At 34.1% G+C, this 18,542-nt stretch overlaps 1 protein-coding gene across 3 annotated transcripts in view; it reads left to right on the forward strand.

The window, feature by feature from the left end:
- The window catches only part of LOC124356959 (vesicular glutamate transporter 2-like), a 35,921-nt gene that overhangs the window by 14,423 nt on the left and 2,956 nt on the right, over window positions 1–18,542 (forward strand). The window contains exons 4-9 of one of the 3 annotated variants that reach the window (XM_046808294.1): window positions 1,743–1,917; window positions 3,580–3,722; window positions 5,198–5,318; window positions 6,488–6,621; window positions 15,485–15,627; window positions 17,174–17,294. In XM_046808294.1, coding sequence (XP_046664250.1) covers window positions 1,743–1,917; window positions 3,580–3,722; window positions 5,198–5,318; window positions 6,488–6,621; window positions 15,485–15,627; window positions 17,174–17,294 — 837 coding nt within the window. The remainder of the gene's footprint in view (window positions 1–1,742; window positions 1,918–3,579; window positions 3,723–5,197; window positions 5,319–6,487; window positions 6,622–15,484; window positions 15,628–17,173; window positions 17,295–18,542) is intronic. The other 2 variants (XM_046808295.1, XM_046808296.1) reach the window with 2 other exon arrangements.

Consider the following 18,542-nt stretch of genomic DNA (forward strand, 5'->3'; position numbering starts at 1 on the left):
CAAAAATATGTTGAAAAACACGGGTTTCTGTTTTAAATTTAAGCTTTCTCCCCTTTAACTCATCGTTATTTCAAAAGTAATAACAGTAAAAAAAATCCTAAACATAATATATTCTGTGTCTCTTGAAGAACGAGATACAGAAAATTGAGAGTTTTACGAATTTGTGAGCCCTTACGAAATTGGTTATTAGTGTTGTTATTTTGAGATTTTGAAAATAATGTATGATACTATACGTCCGCATGTAAACACTGATTTAGATATATACTCATTATACTTGTAATTATTTATAAATCAGTACATATTTATTACTGACTGTTTTTACTTGTGATTGTGGGTGCACATTAAGCGGTACAGTTCTGACACAGAATTCTAAACATACTTTGCTCGGCCCGACCCGCCACTGTACTGTGAGCATGCTATTCCAGGCCCTAGTAATGAAACGCACCTTACTATCTTTTATGTTAAAAACAAAAAGATAGATAAAATATTGTTTTAAAGCAAACCTAACAGTGAAATATTTATATTAAACCTTTATGCTTTTTGCAATGTCATGTTGAATTCAAGAAAAAGGCGAACTGCCCCGCTGCTGGGCCCACTCAACCGACCTAACTTCCGTATTTTGTTTAGTGACACGGCACTACAATGTTTTGGAAGCCTATGAATCAATGAAAAAAAAAAACAACTATGTAGATGTATCCTTTCGTGAACCTTTCAAGAATATCAAATTTCATAGAACCAGCACTCCTAGCTGGCCAAAACAGCAACACTCCGTTTGGTTAATGTGCTCAATTGCCTGTAATACGTCTCACTCTCAGTAAGACACATCAGATGTTCTAGTGAAAATGTGCTTTCAGTCCATATATTGACCATTCTGAAAGAAAATCCTAATATTTCCAAGTTGCAGGCATGTGTAAACGCTGTTCTTTGTGGGGCGGCTGCTTAGGTTTTAAATTTATCAACCATTCTCTTTTATTGTGCTTTGGATGCTGCTAGTGATTTTATTCATACAGGGAACTACGGAAAATACAGGAGTTCAAAACGCGTTAATGCAACATAATGTCTTGAAAATTATAATTTATGGTGCCATTTCCTTCCAACCTTCCAAGAAAAAGCCAAAATTTAAATATAAAAGCAAATTTGTAATAAGGGGTTTTGTTAAACCAAATAAGGTAGGTTTCTCAGCTCAGTCACTAAAGAACATCGTGGTCTTACTCACGCTGTATAGATTTTTTACAAAATTTGTTTATTGATACCTGACAATTCCTTCTTAAAATTGTATAATTCTACGTCTCTCCCTCTGTGCCATAACTCTTGATAGAAACTTCCGTGAGATTCGAAAGTTAATATATAGGTTCCGCTTATTTTAAGGAAGATATTTATTGATTTTAAGGCCAGAGGGCAGTCACATTGCAAAGAAGTGCCGTGAAGATGTTACGTTCTGTCAGGTTCTACGATACTATGTTTGATCACCTTATTTTGTCTTTCGAACACTCCAATTAGAAAAACTTGTAAATCTTGTAGAACTATTCTGGAAGTGCGGTAACTTCAGCAATCACCAAGTGAAATTGTCCTGCTTAGGCTCTGGTTCACTCATTCCCGTCAGCCCCTCACAAGCTTATAAGACAATAAACTAAAAAAGTGTGTGTGTTACTTTATTTCAGAGTAGCACATTCAATTAGTTGTAATTATTCTCAAAAGAGTTTCTATAATCGCCTGTGAATTAATCTTCATGACTGTGACAGGGTGTCACTTACCCGAGTATTATCGCCGTCTGGTCTCGATGGGCGCCTCCCCAGGAGCGGGCTCGCCTGGTTACCATCGCCTTCTCGGGCGGCTTTTTTAGTTTCCTAGTCAACCCCCCAGTTTGTCGCTTCATCGCCTATACCTTAGACTGGTCGTTTATCTTCTACATCACAGGTGAGTTCAACAACTGACTTCCTTTCCTTTTTTTAAGTCCATTAAGTTCCTACAGGTAAGGTTGGAATCCATCTATAAATAAACCTGAAACTAAACGAATTAAGAGGATGCTGACTAAGAAAGTCCTCTCGCGCAGCTATATGAATTTGTTTCAGAGAACCAGGAAGACTACAGTTTTGGTTGCTGTAAGGAGCAATTGGTCAGATATTGTCAGAGAATAATAGTTGCGGTTAAAAAGAAATTGAAGTCAAAACATAGTTTGTTATTACATTTTTTATATATAATGGATACAACAGAGGTCCTGGAATTGAGCCTGAAGGTTAATAAGTGACGCCAAAAAAGTGAGTATCCTCATTATATACAACTACAAAATAGTGTAAGCTTTTTAATAGCAAAACTATTAACTTTATAGCTGGTAAAAAATATTGCAGGATTGCTATTAATGTCAAAGCAAATGTTTTATTATCAGCTTCTTGATATTTGAGAATATTTAAATTTTCAATTTATGTTTTGTCTAAATCAACAAATAAAATGTTAGTTGTCAACAAAGAAGTTATTTTAGTAATTCTTTAGTGGCGACGATGAGTTGAAAGCATGATGAATACAGAGATAAAAGTGAGACTTGAGACTCATTTCAAAAAAAAAGATAAAAGGTATAGGGAAGGATTCTCACACAGCAGAAGAAGCTAGAAAGGACCTCTTACCAGCTTATGTAGGACCTGGACAGTTGAGAAGAGTCTCAAATATTTTACTTCCATTGAAAGTAACATCAGGCCTCCTGGGATGAGTTTATTGGCGGGTTTAGGTCAGTATAAAAACCTAAAAAACTATTTTTGCAGGAAGATTAGAATTTTAAAAAGCTTTTAGACAAAATGGGGAAAGCTTTTCAGATACTGTGGTACGATTAAAAGAACTCGCACAAAATTGCAAAAATGGGAGTAATTTTGATGAACGAATCAGAGACAGATTTGCAGGGGGAGTAAACTTTCCTGGATTGGAAATTGAAATTAAATTGGAAATTGAAATACAACAGCGCTGGCCTAAGGGTATAAAAGAAGATGGTACGCCATTGAAATCTGATGACTTGTTAGAATTGGCAGATAAAATGGAATGAGCACATCATGAAATAGACAAGGGAGTGGCAAGTGAAGTGATGGATGTATCAAAATTTTATAAAACGTTTATGTTAAAAAAAACGAGTAAACAAGAATAATGTGTGTAACAGATGTGGACTGCAACATGAATATGGCAAATTTTTGGCAAAAAAACAAAAATGTTGTAACTGTGAGAAAATTTGACATTTTTCTAGGGTTTGCAAGTTTAAAAAAGTAAGTCGAATACATAAGAACGAATAGTAGTACAACGAATAGAGGATGTTTACATTTCGAGTTTGTTTATGTTTTGTCTAAATCGATGAATAAAATGTTTGTTGTCTAAAAAGAAGTTATTTAGGAATTCTTTAAATATCCAAAAATTTACTTCTCTGAGTGAAGATAAATTGTACTGTATTCAAAGAATGTTTCACAAACATACCACATTTGCACCGGATTATATTTACCATAATTCTTAGTTTACAGATTACGTTACATTAAGATTGTAAAACACTAGAATTATATTTAAATTACTACTCATACGTATTCATGATAATGTTTAATGTTGTAGGTATCCTCGGGTTAATATGGTGTGCTGTTTGGTTGACTGTGGTGAAGGACAAACCGGAAGACGACCCTCACATCTCCACAGAGGAACTAAAGTACCTTAGAGACAATCTTGATTGTGGACCTAATGACTCTGTTCCTAAACATGTAGGTAATGGTATTGTTTCTTATTAGTGAAGCCTATCACTTGAAGAGCTGAACAAATTTTATTTCTGTCTATGTGTCTGTTTGCATAATATCTTAAGAACAAACTGACATATGTACTGGAAATTTTGCACGAAGCTTCTACATCGAAATCAATCCATGGGATTTGCCTGAGCATTAGTATAAACATTTTAACACTGGTGTTATGGGTAACGAGGATGATCAAGAGAAACTCGAATAATGAATAGTAAACAGAGTATAATCATATGGCATTTTAAGAAGTAACAACGTATCACGTGTAGCTCAATATTATTCGTATGATATTTTAAAAACAGCTCAATCATCTAAATCATTTAAATTTTGCATGTCACTTTATTTCTACATAGCTTGTAGGGAAAAACCACACATTTCTTTTCTGTATGGTTCTCTTTCCCTCTCTATCCTTTTACAGAACATGTGAGAAAATTTGCTATATACTTTGAACTTGCATGCAATCTCAGCAATGCCTGTTGCGCTACATGTGGTATTGTTTCTCACATGCTTCTTTTTTAAATTTGTTAACCAGCACTCAAATTGTTACAATTTACAATCTAATGAACTGAATGTAATTAAAAATGTAATTTTCAATTTTATTTTTGTATTATTCTCAAATGTGTCGCCAGCATTAAAAAGTATAAAATATTAGAAACTGTTATGGCATATCATTCCTGTTGCAACACAGATGCTTGCTATATCTTTGTAAGGTATTCCTCATTAGAGTATTTTCTGCCTAAAATGTGGTAGAAAACCCAGTCTATGTGGCAGTGAACGCAGTCTATACCTTTACTTTGGTTTAAAATTATAATATTGTTGAATATTGTGAACGTACATTTCTCCTGTGTGACCTTATACAAAGCACGTAACACACAACAAATATTAGCAACCTCAATAAAAGAGGCAACAACAAAGCTAAATTTTGACAGCAGTTGATGTATTACATCATAAAATTGTTACTAGAATGCAGTGTCATAAGAAACAGAAAGTGTTGTTTTTAGAACCTGCAAAAACACAGAAATTTAGGTACGTCCTGACATTGCATTTATCGTCTCAAACCTGAAGCCAAGTATTGCCAACACATACTATAACAACATAGTCTTCAGATGGCTACTCATGATGTTTGGTATCTTTACTATGTCTAACTCACTACTGTGTCTGTTAATAGTTGTATTTTAACAAATTACCTTCCTACAGAAGTACATGAGCACTTTTAAAATAGCAGTTTTTAAATGAGAGATGTTTATTCTAAAATTCATAATTCTGAAACAACTTTTAATTCCGAAGCATTGAATTGCGGGGTCTTGGGTCTAAACCTTTCTGTCAGAAAGCAATATAAATGTAAAAAAAATGTATATATCTAACAACTACTTCTTTAGTACAATATTTATGGACACTTTTACAAATTTTTCCAAGAAATAGAGCAACATTTGACTGTTATACAGATTGTCTATCCTTGGGACGAGTTCGTCAAGTCGATGCCTGTATGGGCCATAGTTGTGGCTCACGCCTGCACGAACTATTGCTTCTATTCACTGGTTGTTGGGATACCGTGGTTCTTGAGAGGTATCAACTTTATCAACTAGCTGTAGTTAGTAATTTAACTCACTATAATTACTATTAAAGTAGGACGATTTAGTAGAAAATAAAAAAAAAATCACAACCTTCAACCAGGTTGTACTACTCATGTACATTAAAGGAAATAAAAACGAATTTATTTAAACAGATAAAGCTAGAGTCACATGGAAATTTCTCAGACTTAACCTGTAAATTAAAAATATAAACACAATTTAATAGAAGACTGAAGTAATTAATATTCAAGCAGTAATGCTAACACGTTCACGACTAGTAGGTACCGTGATCTTTCACAACTGTCGTACGCTCGATGGGGTACACGTTGCTATGCAGTTTCTCATTGCGTTTTTTATTGAAATAATATTTTCAGGAGAATTGCGAAACCTTCATACTTAGACGTTTCATGTATAAAATGATTACGGTTGTTCGCTATTATTATTGAAAATGAGACGGTATATGAAACAGTCCGGAAACAAGCCGTCGTCATAAACGTGTTAAAATACAAAACTCTATGTTCAGGAGGACATTTGGAATTTGATGTTAACTGTGAAAAATTAATTTCTAAAATCTTCAAACATTAGTAGATGTAAGAGTAAATACATACTACTCCAATGCAGTAATAACATTCTTGAATGTTTGAATAAATACAAATTCTTTTGATGAAAAAATCGATTATATTATTGCAAAACTGTAAATAAATTTGTAGGAGCCAACGTGTTTTAGGGTCAGATCATATGGCCATATTGGGCAGTATGATTTGTAATACGTAATCCAACAACAAGAAGGTCATATTCAGAACAACATAAAAACAGTTTTAAAATGATTAGACGCATATTTACTGCGATGCCAAAACAAAAATCCGAAATAAGTTCAAATCAGCATGCTTGTTGTCAGGACTTGTCTAGTTGCGTACTTATAAGTACAATTAAGAATACCTATACAAATTAATTATAGGAGTTAAAGAAAAAAATATGGTATTACTTGTTATTTTATATCAGATCACAAACTTTACATCAATCTTTGATCCTTAGAGATAGCCATATTTTTATCAAAGTTATGATTAGTAGTAACAGTTTAATGATCATGCATTTTTTCAATAGAGTAATGTTTTTAAATAATAAATTTATTAGTTGTAAAGTTGACAACGCCTTTGGTTCCAGATACACACAACTACCAGTTAGATAGCACGGGGCTCTTGTCATTGCTGCCGTATCTAATGATAACTGTCTTGATGCCGGTCGCTGGAGTATTGGCCGACTGGTTGAGGAACGCAGAATTGCTCACTACCACACATGTAAACTGGAAACTTTGTGTTGCTCTTATTTTATTATAAGTTTTACTCTGAAACAGTATTATTAGACCATCGTCAAAGTTGAAGCAGTCGAGGGTTTAAACTCGGTCCAAGTATTCTTGAGTCCTGAAATAGCAGTAATGGAAGGTGTTATTAATTATATTTTATTTTTCAAATCAGTCTGACAATTAAAAAGGTTGTAAAATAAAATAATTATAAAATTATAAAATGTTGTGTAAAATAATATACTCAAGTAAGGAAAAAGTTAGTTTTCTAGATCTGTGCTGACATAATTTGGAAAAACCGCAACATATATTACAAATTTTATCTCTTTCTTCGTTTTCATTTAATTTTCATAGATTGGATGTCAGACACTTTTTGGACCAAACTTATGGGGAAAGATAGATAGGCAAAGGGGTTCCTGTATTCTTCCTTTGGTGTAATTTGGTAGCTCTAGTTTATGAAAGATCAGTTAACACTAGGGATGATCTTTTACAGCGTCTCACTGCAGCTTGTAACATTGTAAAGAATGCACTAGCTGAAGGAATACTCGAATTAACTCGGCAATAAATGACCAGACGTGTTAATGCATGCGCGCGGCGCATCAAATAAAAGGCATATCAAACATTTGTTGTAATGTGCAGGGCCGTCCCCAGTATTAATGCGCCCGGGGCAAATCATGCCCTGGGGCCCCCACATAACAATTACATTTAGTCAGTACAGCCATACCAAGTGATAAGGAATTTTTGGTAATTGTTATATGTAAATAAATAGTCCAGTTTTCTGTGTGTATCAAAATACCAAATATATTATATATGTACATTTAAACATGTTTTAGCATAGATAATAGAATATTGAATAGACCTATATACATAGATATAAAGAAATTATTACTTTGGCTCTTTGGCATACAATACTTTTGTGGAACTTTAGGGCTATTAATAGTAGTAACAGATATAAACGCAATGCATAACTATTTCAATCTAATGTCATAACTATTATTTACCTTTGACAGAGATAGTTTTATTTTTAAAAAGAAATCTTCCTGGCCTTTGCACTAGCAAACTTCTTGATAACGTCTTCTAACTTCAGCCTTTTACATTCTTCATTTTCAATAGACATTGATGGCAAGGTCTCTCCTGAGACATTGAAGAACGCTAGTAGATTTTTATTAATTTAAGCTTACTAAAGCTTCTTTCACAACTGGCAGCAGATATGGGAATAGTTAGAAGGATTCGGAAGGAAGTGCAATCCATAAGTTTGTGTATAGGTCCTTTCTGTCTGTCTTCTTAATCACTTTTAAAACTTGTAATGGGGTTGCCTTAGCTAGGCTTACTTCATTCACAATAGTTTTGACATGAAGGAGTTCCTGATAAAGTTCTTTTCCGCTTATGTCAGAGGTTTGCCCAAACGATAGGTGTTTCTGTAAATTTTGAAAACATTCCTTCAAATCTTCTGCGTGAGGGAGTTGTTTAAGGTCGTATAAGAACCCCCATTTCAAGTTGTGGTTTGAAATCCGAATCAACCTTTCTTTTAGAGAAGCCTGCATAATATCCAATAGTGGGTAGAAAACGTTTCTTTTAAATTCTTCTTCTGGGGTTGCTTTGTAGTCACTTTTACTTTCATAATCAAAAAGCTTATTTTTTGTTTTTTGGCGTTTTTCTTTAAACAACGGTTCCACGTCAATTTGACTACAACCGTTTGAAACTTTGGATTTTGAAACTGAGTCATTTAAACCGTCTTTACGAAAATCATCTATGAACTGTAAAGTTTTTTGCAGCAGATTTGATGTTAAAGCAATATCAGTGCTTTTACCTTGTAAGGTTTTACTTATCAAGTTTACCTCAAACAAAACATCGTGCCAAACAATAAGGCAAACCAGAAATGAAAAGTCTTCCATGCGAATTTGGAGGGACTTAGCTTCAGATGAGATTGTAGGGTCATTGACAGTTTCACTCAGTTCTACAAGAGCGTCAAGGACGTCTTTGTACTGGTATCGAACGGCAGATACAGAACTTATTCGAGCCTCCTATCTTGTTTCACAAACCTTTTTCAAAGTTAAACCTTTAACATGGTCACTGAAAACGCACCAACGTTTTGGAGATGATGCGAAAATAGTGTAAATCCTTTGAAGGATTCCAAAAAGTAGAGTAGACTTGACGGATGATCTGGCTCCATCTGCAACAACCAAGTTGAGGCTGTGGCATCCGCAGGGTGTAAATACAGCTAAAGGATATTCTGAGGATATTCGTGATTGGACCCCTTTTTTAGCTCTTACCATGTTTGCGCCATTGTCGTACCCTTGCCCGCGGCAGTCACTCATGTCCAAACCACATAACCTACCTACCTCTTCTGTTAACAATTGAGTCAATGCTTCCCCTGTTGACTCCTCAGTAATCGTGTAGCCTATAAAACTTTCTTCAATAACAATTTCACCATCGATCTCCTCTTCTTCGTGAACATAGCGAATGGTGAGAGATGTTTGTTCCTTATGACTTACGTCTGGCGTACAGTCCAACATAATTGAGAAGTACCGTGACAGCTTTATTTTCTCGATTATATTGTTTTTCACCTCCTTTGCCAGACAGTTTATCAACTCATTTTGAATATTGACACTTAACATTTGAACTCGATATTCACTCTCTTCAATGCATCTTAAATGTTCCATCATAACCGGATCAAACTCTCCTAGTAACTGGATAAGGCCAAGGAAGTTTCCGTTATTTTTTGTGAAAAGTTTTGTTGAGTTTCCACGAAAAGCCAAGTTGTGTTCTGCTAAGTAAATAATAATGGCAATAATTCTTCTTAGTATGTTTTGCCATCTCTCGGCTTCTTTTTGTATTTGGCCCATGAGCTCAGTATCAATTGCTGCATTTTGGTTGATTCTACGTTCAGCTTCAATCCATTTCTGGGTAAACTTAAAATGCTCAGATGACGTTTCGTGAGATGAAGCTCGCTCATGAAATTTTTTCCAATTATTGAATCCTTGCTTTTTGCCAAAACTTGAGTGTGGTTTATTGTCAAATAAACGACATGGAAAGCAGAACACTGCATCAGAAGAGCAAGAATAAACTAACCACCGCCTTTTCACTTTCTCGCCATTTTCTGCGTGGCGATATTGAAAATAATTTGAAAAATGACGCTTTTCACTTTTTAGTGGATAGTCATCATTACTTTTTTTAAATGACGGAGCACCCCTTGTTATGATTTCATCTCTCTCTCTGACAGTTAAATTTTCAGGCCAAGTTGACGGGTCATTTGAAAAATTTTTATTTTGGTAGTTTAACATTTCAACAGTTCCCTTCTTAAGCTCGTCACTGGTTTCCTCCTTCAGTATTTCAGCAGTCTCCTCTACCTCAGTTAAAATTAGGTCTTGTTCACATTCATGGTCGAAGTCCTGGGTATTTGAAATAGCGAGTAAAGATGAAGTAGGTTGTTGGGTAGTGCCGTCAGCTATTGTGAAGAATTTTGTCAACTTGGGTACTTTACTTAAAAGAGCACTGTGAGCTAATTCACTGTCTTTTTTTTAATTTTCGTCTCTGAGCACCTGATAGTTTTGTAGACATTTTAATAAAATAATCTGAAATAAAATGAAACTTCTTCAAAAAATTATGCTTGTTTACTTAAAATGAAATTAAAAAATAATGTTTAAATCTGTTGGTCTACATGTTGTGTAGTTTTTATGCCTACGCTACGACATGCAAGCTAGAGTGCACATAGTACCTTGGTCGAAACAACATTTACATATGACAACCAACACATATTTAACTACCACATGTCTGTAGCTTTTGTATATGTAGGTACTAATACAATACGAAGCTCACCTCTCACGTACACATTCGCTTAATTTCACAGCTCTAAGTCTCTACAAACTCTAAACACACGAGACTAGTTAGCAACCTAACCTATACGGTGTAGACGCAATGAAGTGACAGTTGGAGTTGCGAGTGCGGTTTTGCCAAATGGTCTAAGTTGTTTTTGCCGCGCGGTGTTGCCAAACTTAACTTAATAAAAATAAACAGTATTTTTAAGTATATGGTTCAAACCAAGTTCTTTTTAACAAATATTAAGGCACCGGATTGGGGGTTTGTATGTATATAGTAGAATATCGTTGAAATTTTGTTTTACAAATTTAATATTGACTATGAGTAAGGCACCTCCTAGCCGCGGCGCGGCGCCCCCTTGGCCGCAGCGACCCCCCCCCCTTCGGACGGCCCTGGTAATGTGATCTCTAAGGTTTTGAAATAACTGCTGTACTGTTAAATGGTTCCGTATTTCTTAGTAAAGACAGCTTAAAACTCTTTTTGATGGTGAGATATTTTTGTTAAATATTTTTAACACTTGTAGAATACTTAAATTTTTTGAAACATGGACAAACTTGCAAATATGATAATGTTACATTGTTAAGAAAAATTGCCACAACTTTTTTAATCTCTTGAGCAACTACAGAAAATGTGGTACCGTTTATTTTCGAATAAAATGTATAACACTTTTAGACTCTAGTACATTTTTATGCAGTAGTTATGATATGATATATCATTTGCTATGAAGTAGTTTTTAAGAAATGTATTATCAAAAATTTTAACAAGCAGCCGTATTGAATTTTGTTGACTATTAATTTTCAATGTTTTAAATTGACGATCTTTACTAGATTAGCATATGTTGAAAATTTTAACTTTCTACCTTTAATGGTTGTTTAGAAAAAAAATTAATGTATAAACACCAACAGACGGACAAAAAGAAAACATCGTATTGACATACATTTATAGGAACATAATGGTTGTTTTGACCTCAGGGACAACCTCCTGAAGTTTGTCGGTGTATTTCAGTTACACTCTGTGTATATATCTTTATATTTCATCTTAGTTCGACATAATATAGCAAAACAAAAGCTGATCTAGAATTTTTAGTTTGTTTATAATGAAGTAAGTTTTTTATGAGATTTTTATATTGCAACTGTACAAAGTTTTAAGTAGTGTATAAGGACATTGAGGAAATAATTGTGAATCGATAGCAAACCTAAAGGTTTGTAATAGGTTTCACCTAATCTTGGTAGTAATTTGCACATAGTTTCTTTTAGTTAAGTTCGTTAATTTGTTGGTATAATTATATTATTATATTTATGGTAGTATAATTAGAAAGTTTATTGGTTAAGACGGTTTTTAAATATAAGCTGTGAAAAAAATTAACTCAAATATTTTAAAATTAAAAATAAAATGACAAGTTTTAAAAACATTATATTAGGTACAGGTAATTCTGAATAAAATTGTCACAGTTCTGGATGCCCTAATAAGGCTTCCAGACGGTGGCTGTTAAAATTTTGGAAAGGAATGGTTATATCTCATTTATTATGTATAAAAAAACAAAAAATTGTTTTAGACTTTCCAGTTCATTTAAAATAATGTTTATTCTTAAACGCTTTTTAAATCTTGTAAATTTTCTATATAGTGGCCATACATATTGAGTAGTATACAGTAAGATTGTCGAGATAATAGTAAACGCTGTAATAATTGATAGATTCGGCTTGGTTGATCATAATATGAGCAATAACGGACCTCCATTTACTAGTTTTGAATTCAAGAACATTTTACTCAAAAATGGTATTAAACATTCTCTATCCCTCCAAATTCACTAAAATCGAATGTATTTGCATTTAGTATTAGCTAATTTTTGTTAGAAAATTTTTTGAAACACACTATATGAAGCCACAAATGAAACCCGAGTACAGCCTTTTTTGGTGGATCATTAAAATTAAAATTAAATCTAATTACACCTAATGTAAACATGTAATATTGTGTAACCAAAACTAACAAATGTACAATTATGGTGGTGTTAAATAAATCGTTCTGGTGTTACACCATCTCTTAGATGATATATCATTAGTCAGTCAGACTGAAAATAATCTAACAGTGGCGCTTAAGGGCGATCTGGCAACACCGCCTTCTTCCAAACTTGCTACAAGGTCAGAATCGCGTAGGCTATCTGGACTCCGAGCGGTGACGGAAATAGCCGAGATGAGCAGAGCGCGACGACCACACCCTGCTGAAATACAAACAATAACAAATCAACCGGTAACGATGTCATTGACCTTGCGATCAACTGTAAACACCTCACCACTGTTTACAGTTTTAAATATACAAAATTCCGAAAAGATTTTATCCTTTACGATTTTGTAAAACCATAATCAAACTAGTCTTTTGATAACAAGATATTTAACAAGTTATGACAAGTATATAGTTTCACTGTTCCATATAATAGCTGTGTAAATAACTGCTAATATGCTGTACTGATGTTGTCTGATATTACAGATATGCACAACAGGTGTCCCCGCGGCCCAAAACTTATCAGTTAATTCGGAGTATATAGGCTACAGTGTGTTCATGTGAAAACTTATACGAACCTACGTAAAAGTCTTATAGCCCAAGTATAAAAATTACAAAAAATACAAAAGAAATTTCAAAATTGGGGTGTTCTCTCCCATGCCCCCGTACCCAAAACCAAAATTGTGAAATGACAACTAATACCTTGTGACACCTAAAATTATGCGTAACCATGAAAAAAGCAGAATAAATACATTTACAAACAAACTGTGTGCAATCATTAGAAATATTATTAAAACACATTTTGTTTCATAGAGTGTAATCCGCAAAAAGAGTGACAGCAGGTTTGGTGGTTCTGTTGAAATGACTTTCAATATGTTTTGGAAGATCAATAATGTATATGAGGAAAGTAGACGTCCAAGGATAGATCCCTGAGGTGCCCCGGCCTTCATAATACAAAAATCAGAAAAATACTGCTAGGAATTACTGCGGATTTCAACACATTGAATTCACTCCAGGAAGTAAGTTGTGGTGTTTTAGATACTAGAGTTTTAATTCTTTTTATAGAGTTAGCTATGGCAAGTTTGGTGTTTGACCCAGGTTTAAAGTCATATTGACTTTGGGTTAACATATTATCAATTTCCAGAACATTATATACTCTTCAATGCATGATCTTTTAAAATACCTCTGCAAATAGTAGAATTATTGCTATTGGTCTGCAGGAATTTGGATCTAACTTTGACGAACTTTTGGTAAAGGTATGGTTTTAGTTACCTACAGATCAGATAGCCTGTGCACCTTCAATCAGAAGCATTAAAAATATATGAGTCAGATAAGAGAGAGTTCAGAGACAAACTCCTTTAAAAGAGAACTCGGAAATCTGAAAATATCATGGGATCTGTTTTATATATATAATGACTGAGGATCGATCTTGAGAACCCTTAGTACATGAGGATAGTGAATGTATCTATCTACCGGCCTAATTGGTGAAAGTATTATTAATATATGAGTCAATTAGGACAGGATCAGTAATATATGTATATTTCTCATTTTTTGGTTTACACCCGTTTTGAAAATTTTTTAAGGTTTGCAGGTAATAATGACCTCCCAAGTTGTCTTAACAGGCTTACTGATATTAAAAATAGATTCTATGCGTCTGGATTTACTTTCAGTTATAAGATTACTATGACGGCACTTCAGAAGTCTAGTACGCCTTGAACTCAGGAGGACTGCAACGCTGCAAAATATAGCAATCCTCTACATCACCTGCCCAGTGAGCCACCGTGGCATCACAGGACCAACCAGTACTTTGATTACAATATGAAATAATATATCAAATCAGTTCATGAGTATGTCATTGAATTTAGAAAATTTTGTATCTGCTGATGGATTGAGAAAAAATGTTCTTTTTAAAGAAATTTGATATTAAAATTTTATCATAATTTCATGTATTGTAGGGGTGAGACCAATGCTAAGTAAAGGAATGGAAAAGAGTCGGTACGATTCAACAATATTAATGTTGAAATCTTCTGAGAGAAGAATTCTATTCTTCCTTAAAAGTTTACATTACAAGAGAACATTTTACTTTCAAAGCAGTACCTCAAAATGATGATACAAAATATTAGCCACTGACTGAAAGATAAGCTGCCTGATCAATTGTCATACAGCGCTCAAAAGTCCAGGCAAATGTCCCATGTCCGAGACAGCTCCATCGAGCTCTCGATTCAGCCCTGATTTAACCAACTTGTTGAGGAGCAAGGTTTAATGAACATTTGGTCATCTAGAAAAAGCCGTATGTGGGCCAGTGCATTGCTATGTTCTTCGTTTTTGATCGAAGATTTTAAATATCAATATTTCACATGTTTATGATGCCTTTCAGATGGAAAATTTGTACATTTTTCAAATTATTTTCTTGAGATAAGATGACTAAACAAACAATTTTATCTTTGATTGTTTTGTAAGTTTGTATTATTTTATTTCTCCGCACTGTCCAATTTAAATTATATTAAACAATGAACTATATATAATGTGACAACAATAATTTTTTTAACAGATTAAGTCCACAAACGCAGACTTAACTTTTATCCAAAGTGTTTGGAAGCAGTCTCTATAAAGTACGCAGTATGAAAATATCTCCACAGAAAATATAACAGAGTACATGTTAAATACATTCTACATATCATGTTAATATTTTTGGATACAAATTTGCAAGTGAAGACAAAGCACAATAATATGGCGGCACGGCAGGCCAGGTCATTACAACCTCGGATGCCTTATTTGACTTAGTTCATCGACCTATATTGTAACTCATCTCAACCAAATTATGTTTATTTTAATAAGTAAAAGGTTGGCCAAGCAACCATAACTTTATAACTTATAAACTTTAAATTTTGGTCAATGTTTAATTTTGATGGTTTATGGAAGTTTAATACTATTACACATAGTACACCACATTGTATGTGTTTTTAAATTGTTAAATTGGCATTGGGAACTCCATCTTTCATTTCTACTATTAAGACTACATAATAGGTTTCTTCTTGTTATAGGTGCGGAAAACTTTCATCTGTAGTACCTTCATAAGTCAGGCGATATTGATTTTTCTTGCAGCACATTTAAACTCTTTCAACGGTACGTCATTGTGTCTGGTACTGGCGTTAGGGCTGACAGCGTTCTCCTGGGCTGCCTTCAGGTAACTAATTACTGACTAGCTGTATCAACATCTTTAGCACATCCCCTGTTATCAGTCAATGATAGCGTAAGCAAGTAAACAGTACAAGAGTTATTTCTTGTGGTTTACACAGTGAGATAGTCTTTCAAAGTTCTGGATTCCAAGAGTTCCAAATAAAAAATAAATAATAGAAAAAATATATTGTACACGAAAAAGTAAAAGAAAAGTTAGCTGTAATCTTTGGTACATTTTATATTGCCCAGTGATACGAAAAAAATAGTTAACACTACATTTCAAAATCTGCACAATCTGATCCTTCCCTCAGGTGGATACCTAAACTACCACCTAACTACAATCTAGGTTAATAAAAACAATCACACAGAGAATTGTGACCAGTAATCTAGACTGTTCTTAAAATACTAATGACAAAATATAGTAAGTTTTTTCAGAGTATTTAATATTCCAGTATATTTACATATGTGCAGCTTCAAGAAGCTCAAAATAAACACATTTGTATGTGACTCCTTATTGCCTAGGCTAAGTGTGGCTGAATACACGACACACAGTGTACAGCCTGATCAGAAGTGATTTTTTTTCTTACAGCGGGTAACTAGGTTGTATCGTTAGAAGGCATTTTATTACCGTAACTCTTACCTGTCCTTTAAAGAAACTACTTTATGAGGAGATCTAGATATGTTGTTTGTCTTTAGACCTACTTATTCAGAAATGTGTTTATAATTGAGTACCCTGAGTGAGGTGGTACTCGAAAAGAGAAAAAAGATCTCAATTTTCATCTGGATACACTGTGACATCTGGAATCTGCTGTCTATCTGTATCTAGTCAGGGTATCTACGTCGTTGTTCAAACAAGCTATCGCAAGGAGCTACAACCAGATAGAATATCATCATCGTCGGGTAACATAGGTATTTTTATATTGTTAGATCCGTGTCAGTGGAATCTGACATCTGGATCAGCACTGATTTAAGTCTAAGAACATAGTGTATTTCAGGTAGTAGAAAATGGAGAACACATTGTTATAAAATCTGCATAATTGTCAATCTAATTCAGTTGTTGTTCAGTTCTCAAACATTTCCCATTCACTAGAGGGGTATTTTTCCTGAATCCTAATAGAGAACAAAGCTGTTTTTTTGTTTTCTATAGTGACTGTTCCCATTTAAAATCAGAACTGTTCCCACCTAAGTTATGCCTAAGGCAGTGTAGGAGTCATCTCTGTGCTATGTTCTTAGTTCCTATGCGAAAGTTTGGTTGACCTAACTAATGAAGCTGTTTTATCTCTTCAGATACAGATAGATAACAGATTCCATCTGTGTTACAGCGTACTATGATCAAGATTGATATTTATGCTCTATCTCTTCGAGTACCATCTCAGCCAGTGTAGGAGACTAAATTCGCTTGTAAAAGTTTACCGTAAGATGTGGCCATGATAGTGGAATGTAGTGTCCAAACACTTATTATTTATTTTTAGTTGTAAGCAGAGCAGGAAGATATTATATTTTTAACTTGTGGATTGTTGTTCTCAAAACTAATAGTTGTGCTTGTGTTTCAGTGTAAACCACCTGGACATAGCGCCTCAGCATGCCAGTGCTCTAATGGGATTTTCCAATACATTTGCAAGCATTCTAGGCTTTCTGAGTCCCAGTTTTATTAGCTACTTCAGGAAAAATGGGGTTAGTTATCCTCTCTATATCATATGTTATAATTATTTTGTTTCAAGCGTATATTAATGTCAAACATATAAAGTGGTTTATAAAAATTTAATAGACCAAGGCAATAAAATTAATATGTAACAAGTACAGAAGCAAAAATAAAACAAAAGTGTAATGGTTTTACCATATTTAGAATTCTATAACCTAAATATTTCTTTATGGCTATCACGTACACTTTTATATGTTAGTTACATTTTCTAAACGGAGAAAACTAAAGGTTCTACATCTACACCAGTTTGTCAAATTAGGAAAACGAAACGTCAGGGTATGGGAAATCTTGGCCGTAGTGGAACATAGGGTACAAAAATAACCACGCAATAGAATTTGATAAAATAGATATATTATTTTTTAGTTTAACTCCAGTTTACCTTTCTCTTAGGGCAGCGTCTGAAATCTGAAACTGTCGTAGACTAGATTTCTTGTCTGATTTCAGAAACTGCACTAAGAGAACGATCCCAAACTCAATATTCACATTAAATCAAAATATATATGAGCTAACTGCCAGTTGATCAGCAGAATTCCTTGAAGATAGAAGGGTGTTGTCATCTGCATACATAAGCGTGTGACTGAGTCTGTCCAGGTATTGCGGCACGTCGTTTTTGAATGAAATAAACATCACAGGGCCACGGACAAATCCTTGAGGTACACCTCTGGTTATGGCAAATGGTTTGGATCTTGAGTTGGTCCTTTATAAGCTAGTCCTCTTTCTGTATGTTCGACTTCGATCAATTGGCTGAGTTCTTAAAGGTAGCTCCTAAATGAGTTTTTATTATCTGCCACAAAGAATTACATTTATAATTAGATTTTTAATGTAATCTTCCGACGCTTATGTAGATCATAGTCCTTTTTGGCTTTGACTGATTTTGCCGTTATTTTCTTTTACCTTGGCTTTGATTGTGTCCTCACCAAGGAGCAAACAGCATCCATGGCCTTTTTCAGTGTTGTTAGGAAGGTATTATATACATCATAAACATTTTTGGATTCATATAAATCGTTCCAATCTTCATTTTCACGTAGTGCCTTTAATGTATTAATGTTTTTTTTTTCTTGAACTGTCGTTGAATAGAACTCATAGAGGGAATGCCATGTATATTAACCAGGCTGTAGTCAATTGGGCTGTGTGATCTGATATGCCCGCTTCTAGATTATATGAGTTAATAACCAAACGTTAATCAATATCTAATGGTTTGAATAATAGGAAACATTTCT

This window comes from Homalodisca vitripennis, chromosome 3 (genome assembly GCF_021130785.1).
Source record: "Homalodisca vitripennis isolate AUS2020 chromosome 3, UT_GWSS_2.1, whole genome shotgun sequence".
NCBI lineage: Eukaryota > Metazoa > Arthropoda > Insecta > Hemiptera > Cicadellidae > Homalodisca > Homalodisca vitripennis.